The following is a 12,472-nucleotide window of genomic DNA, read 5'->3' on the forward strand; positions in this document are numbered from 1 at the left end:
CCTCTAAAAGTATCTCAGCTGTAGGGACTTCCACAGAAAACATCAATGTTTACATCTCTCAAACCACAGGAGTGTCAGAGCTCATACCACAAAGCCTTTAAAATAAGGTGACCACAATTAAAAAGGAAAAAAAACTTAATGCGTTATTTTGTCTGACCTTGGCCTGTTAAGCTTTCTTTCTCATGGGCATGCACAGTCTAGATCCAACATAAACACTGGGAAATATTAGGAACATAGATATAACACTCCCATTAAAATTCAGCTTCTATGGCTATTCAAAATGAAACCACTTCATGCCCATTTTTGGAGAATAGAAGCCAAAATCAGGATATATTAGATCACAGCAGTGTTGTATTTACACGATGCAGATACAGAATTCCTGTGCCGACAATGTGATATAGTTTCAAATCAACAGTAAAAGCTAAATGAAACAGATTGTGATTTTTAGTTGTTACAAATCAGTTTCAGAAAGAGTTTCCATCATCATGTAATCCCAATATATTTTAAAAAGCATTTAATGTGAATCTTTTCCCAATCTGACTTATTTGAAATAAAAAGGCAACTCCCATTTTACAGGGTTACCAGCTCTTAACAACTACAAATTAAACAAATCCAAAGTTAAAAATGTTGGCAACACTGAACAAATCTTATAAAGTGTTTTGAACTGAAAACGGACACAATTTATTCAGAGTTGTATTTATTAAGGTCCAACATTTATATAAATATAAAGAATTTTTCCAATCAGTGACAGCAGTGCCACTAGTGCAGGTGGTAAACACATAACCAGAGACAGATCCATTAGAAGTCATTGAATTCTTCAAACAAGTTATTAAAAGATGTTACACAAAGCTGCTGATCTTAATGAACACTAAAGTGCATTTCTTGAAGCCACTGTACAAGTCAAACAGAAGATATTTACAGTGCCGCAATCTGTACAGTAAAATATCAACAACAGCCTTATTTAACTCAAAGGAAGTCCCGATGTAAGGTCTTTGGAGAGTTTGAATAGCATCATTACATTTTTCTGTTAAGACTTTGTCAGATCAATAAGATTGCTTTTGCTAAATTTTATTTTGCAAGTTGATCAGGTTTAGTGATAATTATAATAAATTGACCTTCCTTTTTGACTTATCGAAAACGCTGGAAGTAAACAAGCTATATAGTTATGTGCAAGCCATAGATAGCCTTTTTTCATACCAGGGATATTCTCTGCACTCAGAGCACCCAGGTTTCAATTCGTTTTGACATTGTGTAAATTTGAACATGTGTGTTCACCCAAGGTTCTGTGCTTTTGTACACATGAAAGATGAATGTTTTCCTCAGCAATTTATACACAAGTGCAGGGCCCCAATATTTTACAAACCAAAAAGGGTAGGACAAAAAGGAAATACTAAATCCATATTTACAAAAGTTTCAGGGATTTATAGGTTAATTGGTATGTTAACTTAAATGCAGCAAAGGGGGAATATTGTACTCAGGTAATAAGCTAAGTGGTGTAGGAAAAATTAGCCAGTCCACATTTTGACCAAACAGAACTCACTCTCAATTGTTTTTCTTCAGGTGGAGAATTCTGGTTACACTTTGAAAACATTTGCTCAGACTAATCTGTGGTCACCCTGGTCTAGATTTTAAATTTAAAAATATATATATATTTTTATAAATCGACAGGTGTGTTACTGTCCGCATTCCAATAATTAAATCTGGGTAATTGTCTTTTGCCTGATAGATTTCAGCAATTATAATAAAAGGTTCACCACTTTTTTCATACTTGCAATGTGAAGAACATAGCCATTAGAAAATTCAATGGATGTTTTAACATTTAAATATTGTACAGCTTCTTTGAGCTTGCTCACATACAGAATGACAAATTCTTTAATAAATTACAAGTTGAGAGAAGACCTGCTGTGATCTTACAGTTGTCTTGGACGCTGAGGAGAATATTCAACTGAAAAAAAAAGGACAAGAATTTGGAAAAACTTTTAATTTTCATAGATCTGTGTAATCTGTGTACACTCCTGATCTAAGTTACCGCTAGCCAATTGTAGTTTCATTTGAATGGTACCATCCCTTTAGGAGGCCAGAATACAAATACTTTATTTTCTCAAATTCTTCACTGCCGAGACCACTAGCCACCTGTGTATGGCTACATTTTTATATGAATCACATGTAGAGAAATATTTAAAGGAAATGAAATCTCAAATTCCCACACAGAAACTCTTAAAAAAGGTGGCACCAAATACTACAATTAATGGCAAAGCTGCCCTAAATGACTTTAATTGGTAAATTGTACAGTTGGCAATACATGCAGGTCTAAAGGTCTTCAGTTTCTATCACATCTCAAGTCACAGCTTATATATGGTATAATAAAGTCCATCCCCCAAAGTTAACACTGCTTAGAAATTAGGCTTCACAGCAACTTTAATGTGAATATCAGTAACAAGAACAGACTAACATGTGATTGCTACATTCCCGTGTCTATAAAAAAAAACATCAGTAGACAAGGTTCAAGGTCAGTTAAACAATGTTCCATGTTTCCCCTCCTCTCTCCACAGAGGCCTCCAGTTCTGACGCTGCACTCTTTCCACTGACTTAGAGATACAGCCTTGCCAATAACCCAAACACTACAGACAAAATAGGTGGAGTCTTTTCTTCGATACCAGTAGCATTTCATTTTAATTAGTCTCTGACCATTATCCAGCCAAAGACAGCAAACAGCAATAAACATCTCTTGCACCATCAAAAACAGAAGAGCACTTGAACATTTTAAAAACTACAATCTGTAGCAGCCATTATCCCCCACCCCCCCCAACAACAAAAGTAATTTTGGTAAATATTCCTTGTATTGCAATAGTTCACATCCAAATATTTTAGTATCCAATTGGCCTAAAAATAATATTGTGCTGTAGCAGGTACCTGTTCTTTCAGGCCATAAAATGGAACACTTGACTTAAAATCACAACCTGCCAGTAAAAAGGTCAACGAATATAAAACAAAATACTACAGATTTGAATATGTTTTGGTCTGAACAATAAAGGATGCCGAGTTTTATGCCAGTATAACTGCTCTCCATACTTAATTTATCATATCCACTTTCCACTGCGATCCCACTAATAAACTTTGCACTAGGCCTCGCTAGATTTGCATTTTCAACATAAACGTTGTCAAAAGGCTACAATGACCAGTGTACATTTCAGCTTTCAAAAATACAAAGTATCTTCAACTTTTGTGCAATCATCTCTTCTTCTTTTGCTGTTTCAACATTTTCCGCCTCTTGATGATCATTTCATAAAGTTTTTCCAGTCCCTCTCTAAGCCCATCTCCTATAATGGCACAGGTGGGTTGAAGGTGCCATGGGGTGGAGGAACTTATTTCACTCAAAGCTAATAGTTTCTCCACTTCAGAGAGGGATAGGCAGTTCCTGAGATCCTGTTTGTTGGCAATCAAAAGCACTGGCACACCTTGGTTCTCAGAGATCCTGGTTATTTTATGCAATTCTGTTTTGGCTTCTTCCATCCTTTCCACATCTACTGAGTCCACCACAAAGATAATGCCATCTGTGCAGCGAGTATAAGATTTCCAGAGTGGTCTCAGTTTCTCTTGACCACCTACATCCCAGAAATGGAAAGTCACTGCTTTTGAATTCCCCAGAGTCACTCGAATTTTTTCAGTATTAAATCCTTTTGTTGGGACAGTGTTGACAAATTCATTGAACTGTAATCTGTACAGAACTGTAGTTTTGCCTGCACAGTCTAAACCCAGAATAACTATGTGGAGAGACTGAAACGATGGGAAGCTTGATAAAATAGGAGTTTGTTCGGAAAGTCCATTACCCATCTCGGATTGGAGGGAAAAGGAAAATGCAGATGTCCACACTGAAAGACTTTGAGTTAGTTCCAAATATTGCTGATCATTCCAGTCTGCAACTACGAGAATCCAGTGCAACTTAAATATTATCTAAATATAAATAAAAATTAAAATACACGTTATCAATGCATAATGTAGCAACTGCATTAATAGGAAAAAACGATTATGCACATATCAATAATCAGGTCACATCTGACAGTAAAAGATCCCATCTTCCACTGTTAACTAGTCAATTATACATTTGGGACTTTGAAACGGGTTTAAAACAGGCTCCTCGCTGTTCTAATGTACCGAATTATCATGAGTTTTAATTAAGTCCCGAACAAAATTGCAGGACCAAATCCTGACCAAACGCCACTGTGGGCCAGCATGGCTAGGTTGGTTTTCTTACTCGGATTATACTGGGCGAAAAAAAGAATCTCAATTTAAAAAGAATGAAAATTGCGGTAAAAATTTCGACAATGCGTTTAGGTAACAGCCACTTCAAATGCCCACCTTAACAAGCCTAGCACACAAGAAAAATCAAATCCCTGAATTACTTTGCACAGGGCGTTTACCAACCGCCTGAAGTCACGGAACACGTAAAAGCACAAACATAAATAAACCCAACTGTTGCAAACCATTTATGCGTTGCATAAACGGACTTTTCCCAAACCTGGCTCATATTAAAAAGGCCAGGCTACTCATTCAACTGTCAAATTACAATCACCCTGAACTGGCCGACAAATCCTCAAAACACACAAAAAAATGTAAACTTTATTAAACCCGTCAGCAACAAAATTGAAACTACAGCAACAAATTCGCGCCGGTTCTCCCTCACCTTGCTCAACCCAGGATAAAGGAAAAGCCAAAATCAGTTACAAGGAACAACAAGTTTGAACTTTATATTTTACGATGTATAGATGTAATTCCACTTTGCGTCAAATCCAATCGTTTAAACCGATCGCAGCACTAAATCATCCGTTTGCAAATATATAAAAACAACCACTTACTTACTTCTAAACACAAACCACACTTCACGATTCAACAAGTCTTGGCAGCGCAACATTACAAACATCCCAGGCTGCTCCTGCCTATGACAATTTCTGTGAAGGTGAGTTAGTGCGACCCTGACTGAACCCTTTCCAAGCCTGATCGAAAATTGGGAGCTGGGCCCTGACAACACTCGATCAGCACAAACTAATTCCGTCCTGATTCCACTGGTGAACTTTTAAATAAAAAGATGATTCAGCCACAGCTCCATGGTGCCTCCCTGTTTCATTTACTAAAAGTCGGAAAGCATCGCAAAGCTGGCTCGATGTTATACTCACAGCTTGTTTCAGGCACACGCTCCCAACATCACACACGCTCTGCCGTCTCAATCTGGAGACGCGCGCATGGAACCCAGCCCCGACCGAACGCTGCAACACCAACATTCCACACCAGCCCCGCCCACCAGCTCCAGCAACCCGTGTCCATTGGCTCATCCACCCTCCCCTCCCTGACTCTTCTATTGGCTCACACGAGCGTCAATCACATTGTAACCCCACCCTACCCCAACGCAACTCCCGCCCCCAACTCCTCCCCCCCCGCGACCACGTTTCCACCAGCAGCCAACTCGGGATGGAAAATCCGTGGCGAATTCAAACCGGGTACATTCAAACAAAAATAGATGACCGCGCCACTTTGTTCCGTTTAATTTCTCAGACAGAAACGAGAACCACAATCACATCTACTGCAGACCGAGTAAACGGGGCACCTATCTTTCCATTCTGAACGGCTGACTCTCCCGCTCTCTCTCTCGAGCTCCATGAACGGCTCTCAGGCGACCCCTGGCGGCCCCGCGCGCCGCTCCGCCCACGTGATTGGTTGTTCGTTCACTGGTCACCAGGAGACCGCAAACAGCAGGTTTAAAAATAAACGGAAAAGCCTGCGGTCGTTGCAATGAAGCGAAAGGCCCGAGTTCCGCGAATGGGAGCGCCCCCCTCACAGGCATATCCCAGCCACTCAGACTACTGTTGGCTTTTAGTTCTCAATTCCGTTAATGCCTGGGGAAGGAGAGAGGGATGGAGGGGAGAGGGAGAGGTGGAGGGGGAGAGGGAGAGGGAGAGGTGGAGGGGGAGGGGGAGAGGGAGAGGTGGAGGGGGAGGGGGAGAGGGGAGAGGTGGAGGGGGGAGAGGGAGAGGTGGAGGGAGGGGGAGGGGGGGGAGGAGGGGGGGGTGGAGATGGGGGTGGAGGGTGGAAAAAAGAAAGGGGGGTGGGGGGGGGGGAAAGGGGGGTGGGAGGGGGGGGAAAGGGGGGTGTGGGAGGGGGGGGAAAAGGGGGGTGGGGGGGGGGGAAAGGGGGTTGGGGGGGGGGGGGGAAAAAGGGGTTGGTGAGGGGGGGGGGGAAAGGGGGGGGGAGGGGGGGGGAAAAAGGGGGGTGGGGGGGGGGGGGGGAAAGGGGGGTGGGAGGGGGGGGGAAAGGGGGTGGGGATGGGGGGGAGGAAAGGGGGGTTGGATGGAGGAGGGGTGCGAGAGGAGGGAGGAAAGGGGGGGTGGGGAGGTGTGGGAGGGGGGGGGAAAAAGGGGGAAAGGTGGTGTGGGAGGGGGTGGGAAAAGGGGGGGTGGGAGGGGGGGGGAAAGGGGGGGTGGGAGGGGGGGGAAAGGGGGGGGGTGGGAGGGGGGAAAGGGGGGGGGTGGGAGGGGGGAAAGGGGGGGGGTGGGAGGGGGGAAAAGGGGGGTGGGTGGGAGGGGGGAAAGGGGGGGGTGGGAGGGGGGGGAAAGGGTGGGTGGGAGGGAGGGAAAGGGGGGGGGGTGGGAGGGGGGGTGGGTGGGAGGGGGGGAAAGGGGGGGGTGGGAGGGGGGGAAAGGGAGGGGGGGGAAAGGGGTGGGGGTGGGAGGGGGGGGGAAAGGGTGGGAGGGGGGCGGTGGGGGAACGGGGTGGGGGGGAGGGGGGGGAAGAAGGGGGTGGGGAGGGGGGGAAAGGGGGTGGGAGGGGGGGAAGGGGGGTGGGAGGGGGGGAAAGGGGGGTGGGAGGGGGGGGACAGGGGTGGTGGGAGGGGGGGAAAGGGGGGTGGGAGGGGGGGAAAGGGGTAGGGGGGGAAAGGGGGGTGGCGGAGGGGGGGAAAGGGGGGTGGAGGAGGGGAAGGGGGTGGAGGGGGGAAGGGGGTGGAGAGGGGGGGGTGGAGAGGGGTGGAAAGGGGGGTGGAGAGGGGGGGGTGGGAGGGGGAAAGGGGGAGTGGAGGAGGGGGGTGGGGGGGGAAAGGGGGGGTGGAGGGGGGGTGGAGGAGGGAGGGGGAAAGGGGGTGGAGGAGGGGGGGGAAAGGGGGGTGGAGGAGGGGGGGACAGGGGGGTGGAGGAGGGGGGGGAAAGGGGGGTGGAGGAGGGGGGGGGGTGGGGGAAGGGGGTGGAGGGGGGGAAAGGGGGGTGGAGGGGGGGAAAGGGGGGTGGAGGGGGGGGAAAGGGGGGTGGAGGGGGGGAAGGAGGGGGGTGGGGGGGGAAAGAGAGGGATGGGGGAAGAGAGGGATGGGGGGAAAGAGGGATGGGGGGGAAAGAGGGATGGAGGGGGGGGGGAAAGAGGGATGGAGGGGGGGGAAGAGAGGGATGGAGGGGGGAGAGAGAGAGGGATGGGGGGGAAAGAGAGGGATGGAGGGGGGGAGAGAGAGGGATGGATGGGGAGAGAGGGATGGAGGAGGAGGGGGATTGGGGGGGGAGAGGGATGATGGGGGGAAAGAGGGATGGAGGGGGGAAGAGGGATGGGGGAAAGAGGGATGGAGGGGGGAGAGAGGGATGGAGGAGGAGGGGGATTGGGGGGGAGAGGGATGATGGGGGGAAAGAGGGATGGAGGGGGGAAGAGGGATGGGGGGAAAAGGGATGGAGGGGGGGGGGAGAGGGATGGAGGGGGGAGAGAGGGATGGGGGGGGAAAGAGAGGGATGGGGGGGAAAGAGGGATGGAGGGGGGGGAAAGGGATGGAGGGGGGGGAAGAGAGGGATGGAGGGGGAGAGAGAGGGATGGGGGGGAAAGAGAGGGATGGGGGGGAAAGAGAGGGATGGAGGGGGGAGAGAGAGGGATGGAGGGGGGAGAGAGAGGGATGGAGGAGGAGGGGGATTGGGGGGGAGAGGGATGATGGGGGGAAAGAGGGATGGAGGGGGGGAAAGAGAGGGATGGAGGGGGGGAAAGAGAGGGATGGAGGGGGAGAGAGAGGGATGGAGGGGGGGGGAGAGGGATGGAGGGGGGGAGAGAGGGATGGAGGGGGGGGGGGGAAGAGAGGGATGGAGGGGGGGAAGAGAGGGATGGAGGGGGAGAGAGAGGGATGGAGGAGGAGGGGGATTGGGGGGTGAGAGGGATGATTGGGGGAAAGAGGGATGGAGGGGGGGAAAGAGAGGGATGGAGGGGGGAGAGAGAGGGATGGAGGGGGGAGAGAGAGGGATGGAGGGGGACAGAGAGGGATGGAGGGGGAGAGAGAGGGATGGAGGGGGAGAGAGAGATGGAGGGGGAGAGAGGGATGGAGGGGGGGGAGAGGGATGGAGGGGGGGAAGAGGGATGGAGGGGGGGGGAAGAGAGGGATGGAGGGGGGGAAGAGGGATGGAGGGGGGGAAGAGAGGGATGGAGGGGGGAGAGAGGGATGGAGGAGGAGGAGAGAGGGATCGGGGGAGAGGGATGATGGGGGGAGAGAGGGATGGGGGTAGAGAGGGATGGGGAGAGAGGATGGGGGGAGAGAGATGATGGGGTAGAGAGGGATGGGGGGGAGAGAGAGGATGGGGGAGAGAGAGGATGGGGAGAGGGATGGAGGGGGGTAGAGAGGGATGGGGGGGGAGAGAGAGGGAGGGATGGAGGGGGGGGAGAGAGATGGAGGGGGGAGAGAGAGGGAGGGATGGAGGGGGGGAGAGAGAGGGAGGGATGGAGGGGGGAGAGAGGGATGGAGGGGGAGAGATGGAGGGGGGATTGAGAGGGATGGAGGCGTGGAGAGAGGGATAGAGGCAGGAGAGAGGGATGGAGGGGGAGAGGGATGGAGGGGGGGGGAGAGAGGGATGGAGGGGGGAGTGAGAGAGGGATGGAGGGGGGAGAGAGGGATGGAGGGGGAAGAGAGGGATGGAGGAGGAGGGGGAGAGTGGGATGGGGGGAAGAGAGGGATGGAGGGGGGGGAGAGAGAGAGGGATGGAAGGGGAGAGGGAGGGATGGGGGGGGAGAGAGGGATGGAGGGGGGCGGGGAGAGAGGTACTGGGGGAGAGAGGGATGGAGAGGGGAGAGAGGGATGGAGGGGGGGGGAGAGAGGGATGGGGGAGAGGGATGGAGGAGTAGGGGGAGAGAGGGATGGGGGGAGAGAGAGGGATGGGGGTTAGAGAGAGGGATGGAGGGGGGGGAGAGAGGGATGATGGGGGAGAGAGGGATGGGGGGAGAGAGAGGGATGAGGGGGAAGAGACAGCGATGGAGGGGGGGAGAGAGGGATGGAGGGGGGGGAGAGAGAGGGATGGAGGGGGGAGAGAGGGATGGAGGGGGAGGAGAGAGGGATGGAGGGGGGAGAGAGAGGATGGAGGGGGGAGAGAGGGATGGAGGGGGGAGAGAGGGATGGAGGGGGGAGAGATGGAGGGGGGAGAGAGAGGGATGGAGGAGTGGAGAGAGGGATAGAGGCGGGAGAGAGGGATGGAGGGGGGAGAGAGATATAGGGATGGAGGGGGGAGAGAGAGAGGGATGGAGGGGAGAGAGGGATGGAGGGGGGAGAGAGGGATGGAGGGGGGGAGAGAGGGATGGAGGGGGGAGAGAGGGATGGAGGGGGGAGAGATGGAGGGGGGAGAGAGAGGGATGGAGGAGTGGAGAGAGGGATAGAGGCGGGAGAGAGGGATGGAGGGGGGAGAGATATATAGGGATGGAGGGGGGAGAGAGAGAGGGATGGAGGGGAGAGAGAGGGATGGATGGGGGGGAGAGAGGGAGGGATGGAGGGGGGAGAGAGAGGGATGGAGGGGGGGAGAGAGGGATGGAGGGGGGAGAGAGGGATGGAGGGGGAGAGAGAGGGATGGGGGGGAAGAGTGGGATGGAGGGGGGAGAGAAAGGGATGGAGGGGGAGAGAGGAATGGGGGGGGAGATGGGGAGAGAGGGATGGGGGGAGAGGGATGATGGGGGAGAGAGGGATGTGAAGGAGAGGGATAGGGGGGAGAGGGATGATGGGGGGAAAGAGGGATGGGGGTGTAGAGAGGGATGGGGAGGATAGGGATGGGGGGGGAGAGAGGGATGATGGAGGGAGAGAGGGATGGGGGGGAGAGAGGGATGGAGGGGGGGAGAGAGGGATGGGGGGAGAGAGAGGGATGGAGGGGGGGGAGAGAGGGATGGAGGGGGGAGAGAGGGATGGAGGGGGGAGAGAGGGGGATGGAGGGGGGAGAGTGAGAGGGATGGAGGGGGGCGAGAGAGAGGGATGGAGGGGGGGAGAGAGAGAGGGATGGAGGGGAGAGAGAGAGGGATGGAGGGGGGAGAGAGAGAGAGGGATGGAGGGGGGAGAGAGAGAGGGATGGAGAGGGGAGAGAGGGATGGAGGAGGAGGGGGAGAGAGGGATGGGGGTGAGAGGGATGGGGGGGAGAGGGATGGGGGGGAAGAGAGAGGGATGGAGGGGGGGAGAGAGATATAGGGATGGAGGGGGCGAGAGAGAGAGGGATGGAGGGGAGAGAGAGGGATGGATGGGGGGGGAGAGAGAGGGATGGAGGGGAGAGAGAGGGATAGAGGCGGGAGAGAGGGATGGAGAGGGGAGAGAGGGATGAAGGGGGGGGGAGAGAGGGATGGAGGGGGGGGACAGAGGGATGGAGGAGGGGAGAGAGGGATGGTGGGGGGAGAGAGGGATGGAGGAGGAGGGGGAGAGAGGGATGGGGGGGAGAGAGGGATGGAGGGGAGGGAGAGAGGGATGGAGGGGGGGAGAGAGGGATGGGGGGGAGGAGAGAGAGATGGGGGGAAGAGAGAGGGATGGAGGGGGGGAGAGAGAGAGGGATGGAGGGGTGGGAGAGAGAGGGATGGATGGGGGGGGAGGGATGGATGGGGGGGGGAGAGGGATGGGGGGAGAGAGAGGGTTGGGGGGGAGAGAGAGGGATGGATGGGGGAGAGAGAGGGATGGAGGGGGGAGAGAGAGGGATGAAGGGGGGAGAGAGAGGGATGGAGAGGTGGAGATATGGAGGGGGGAGAGAGAGGGTTGGAGGAGTGGAGAGAGAGGGATGGAGGGGGGGAGAGGGATGGAGGGGGGGAGAGAGGGATGGAGGGGGGAGAGAGGGATGGAGGGGGAGAGAGGGATAGAGGCGGGAGAGAGGGATGGAGGGGAGAGAGGGGTGGAGGGGGGAGAGAAAGAGGGATGGAGGGGGGAGAGAGAGAGGGATGGAGGGGGGAGAGAGGGATGGAGGGGGGAGTGAGAGGGATAGGGGGGAGGGGGGAGAGAGGGATGGAGGGGGGGGAGAGGGATGGAGGGGGGAGAGAGAGTGATGGAGGGGGGGAGGGATGGAGGGGGGAGAGAGAGTGATGGCAGGGGGGAGGGATGGAGGGGTGAGAGAGAGGAATGGAGGGGGGGAGAGAGAGAGGGATGGAGGGGGGAGAGAGAGGGATGGAGGGGGGAGAGAGAGGGATGGAGGGGGGAGAGAGAGGGATGGAGGGGGAGAGAGAGGGATGGAGGGGGGGTGGATGAAGGGAGGTGGATGAAGGGAATGGGATGAGGGGGACAGATGAAGAGGGGGGTGGGGAGAGGGAGGAGAGTTGGCGATTGGGGTGAGATGGAGCGAGGGAGGGGGTGAGATGGAGCGAGGGAGGGGGAGAGATGGAGTGAGGGAGGGGGAGAGATGGAGCGAGGGAGGGGGAGAGATGGAGCGAGGGAGGGGGAGAGATGGAGGAAGGGAGGGGGAGAGGAGCGAGGGAGGGGGAGAGGAGCGAGGGAGGGGAAAGAGGAGAGATGGAGCGAGGGAGGGAGAGAGGAGCGAGGGAGGGGAAAGAGGAGAGATGGAGCGAGGGAGGGGGAGAGGAGCGAGGGAGGGGAAAGAGAGGAGAGATGGAGCGAGGGAGGGGGGAGAGACGGAGCGAGGGTGGGGGAGCGAGGAGAGATGGAACGAGGGAGGGGGAGAGAGGAGAGATGGTGCGAGGGGAGGGGGCAGATGGAGCGAGGGAGGGGTGAGATGGAGCAAGGGAGGGGGAGAGATGGAGCGAGGGAGGGGGAGAGATGGAGCGAGGGAGGGGGAGAGATGGAGCGAGGGAGGAGGAGAGACGGAGGGGAAAGAGAGGAGATGGAGCGAGGGACGAGGAGAGATGGAGCGAGGGAGGGGGAGAGATGGAGCGAGGGACAAGGAGAGATAGAGCGAGGGAGGAGAGATGGATGGAGGAGATGTATGGGGGGAGGGAGGAGAGATGGATGGAGGGATAGGAGATGGAGGGAGGGTTAGCAGATGGATGGAGGGAGGAGAGCGGGAGACTAGGGAAGGAATGGAATGAGGAGAAAAGGCGAGGAGGGCAGTGGAAGGATGAAGTATATGGTGTGGGGGTGGAATATGTGGGAATGGGAGAGACCACAAATGTATTGGATTATTCCAGTGTAGGATGCCAAAGGGTGGATGCGGCTCTGGCATATGATGAGCCTTACGTTAGACTTTCATTTACATAGCACCTTTCAATACCATCTGAAATCTGTTAA

At 53.9% G+C, this 12,472-nt stretch overlaps 1 protein-coding gene across 3 annotated transcripts; it reads right to left on the reverse strand.

The window, feature by feature from the left end:
• Positions 1-680: 680 nt before the first annotated feature.
• arl4aa (ADP-ribosylation factor-like 4aa) lies at positions 681-5,708 on the reverse strand. Of its 3 annotated transcripts, none has more exons than XM_038797493.1 (2): positions 5,603-5,708; positions 681-3,954 (listed from the first exon to the last, which is right to left on the reverse strand). In XM_038797493.1, the coding sequence occupies exon 2, from the start codon at positions 3,832-3,834 to the stop codon at positions 3,232-3,234; it is 603 nt and encodes a 200-aa protein (XP_038653421.1). In that variant the 5' UTR covers positions 3,835-3,954; positions 5,603-5,708; the 3' UTR covers positions 681-3,231. The 3 variants fall into 3 exon arrangements, with proteins under 3 accessions (XP_038653421.1, XP_038653419.1, XP_038653420.1); XM_038797491.1 differs by lacking the exon at positions 5,603-5,708 and adding an exon at positions 5,175-5,320; XM_038797492.1 differs by lacking the exon at positions 5,603-5,708 and adding an exon at positions 4,861-5,162.
• Between the last annotated feature and the right edge of the window lie 6,764 nt (positions 5,709-12,472).

Source organism: Scyliorhinus canicula, chromosome 5 (assembly GCF_902713615.1).
Source record: "Scyliorhinus canicula chromosome 5, sScyCan1.1, whole genome shotgun sequence".
Lineage (NCBI taxonomy): Eukaryota > Metazoa > Chordata > Chondrichthyes > Carcharhiniformes > Scyliorhinidae > Scyliorhinus > Scyliorhinus canicula.

Bases quoted from the DNA above. Each gene is read 5' to 3' on its own strand.
- arl4aa (XM_038797491.1), bottom strand. From the start codon at position 5,279: ATGTTGGTGTTGCAGCGTTCGGTCGGGGCTGGGTTCCATGCGCGCGTC. The intron at 3,955-5,174 runs GTGAGTATAACA...ATTTATATTTAG, and splicing joins GCGTGTGCCTGAAACAAGCT to ATAATATTTAAGTTGCACTG.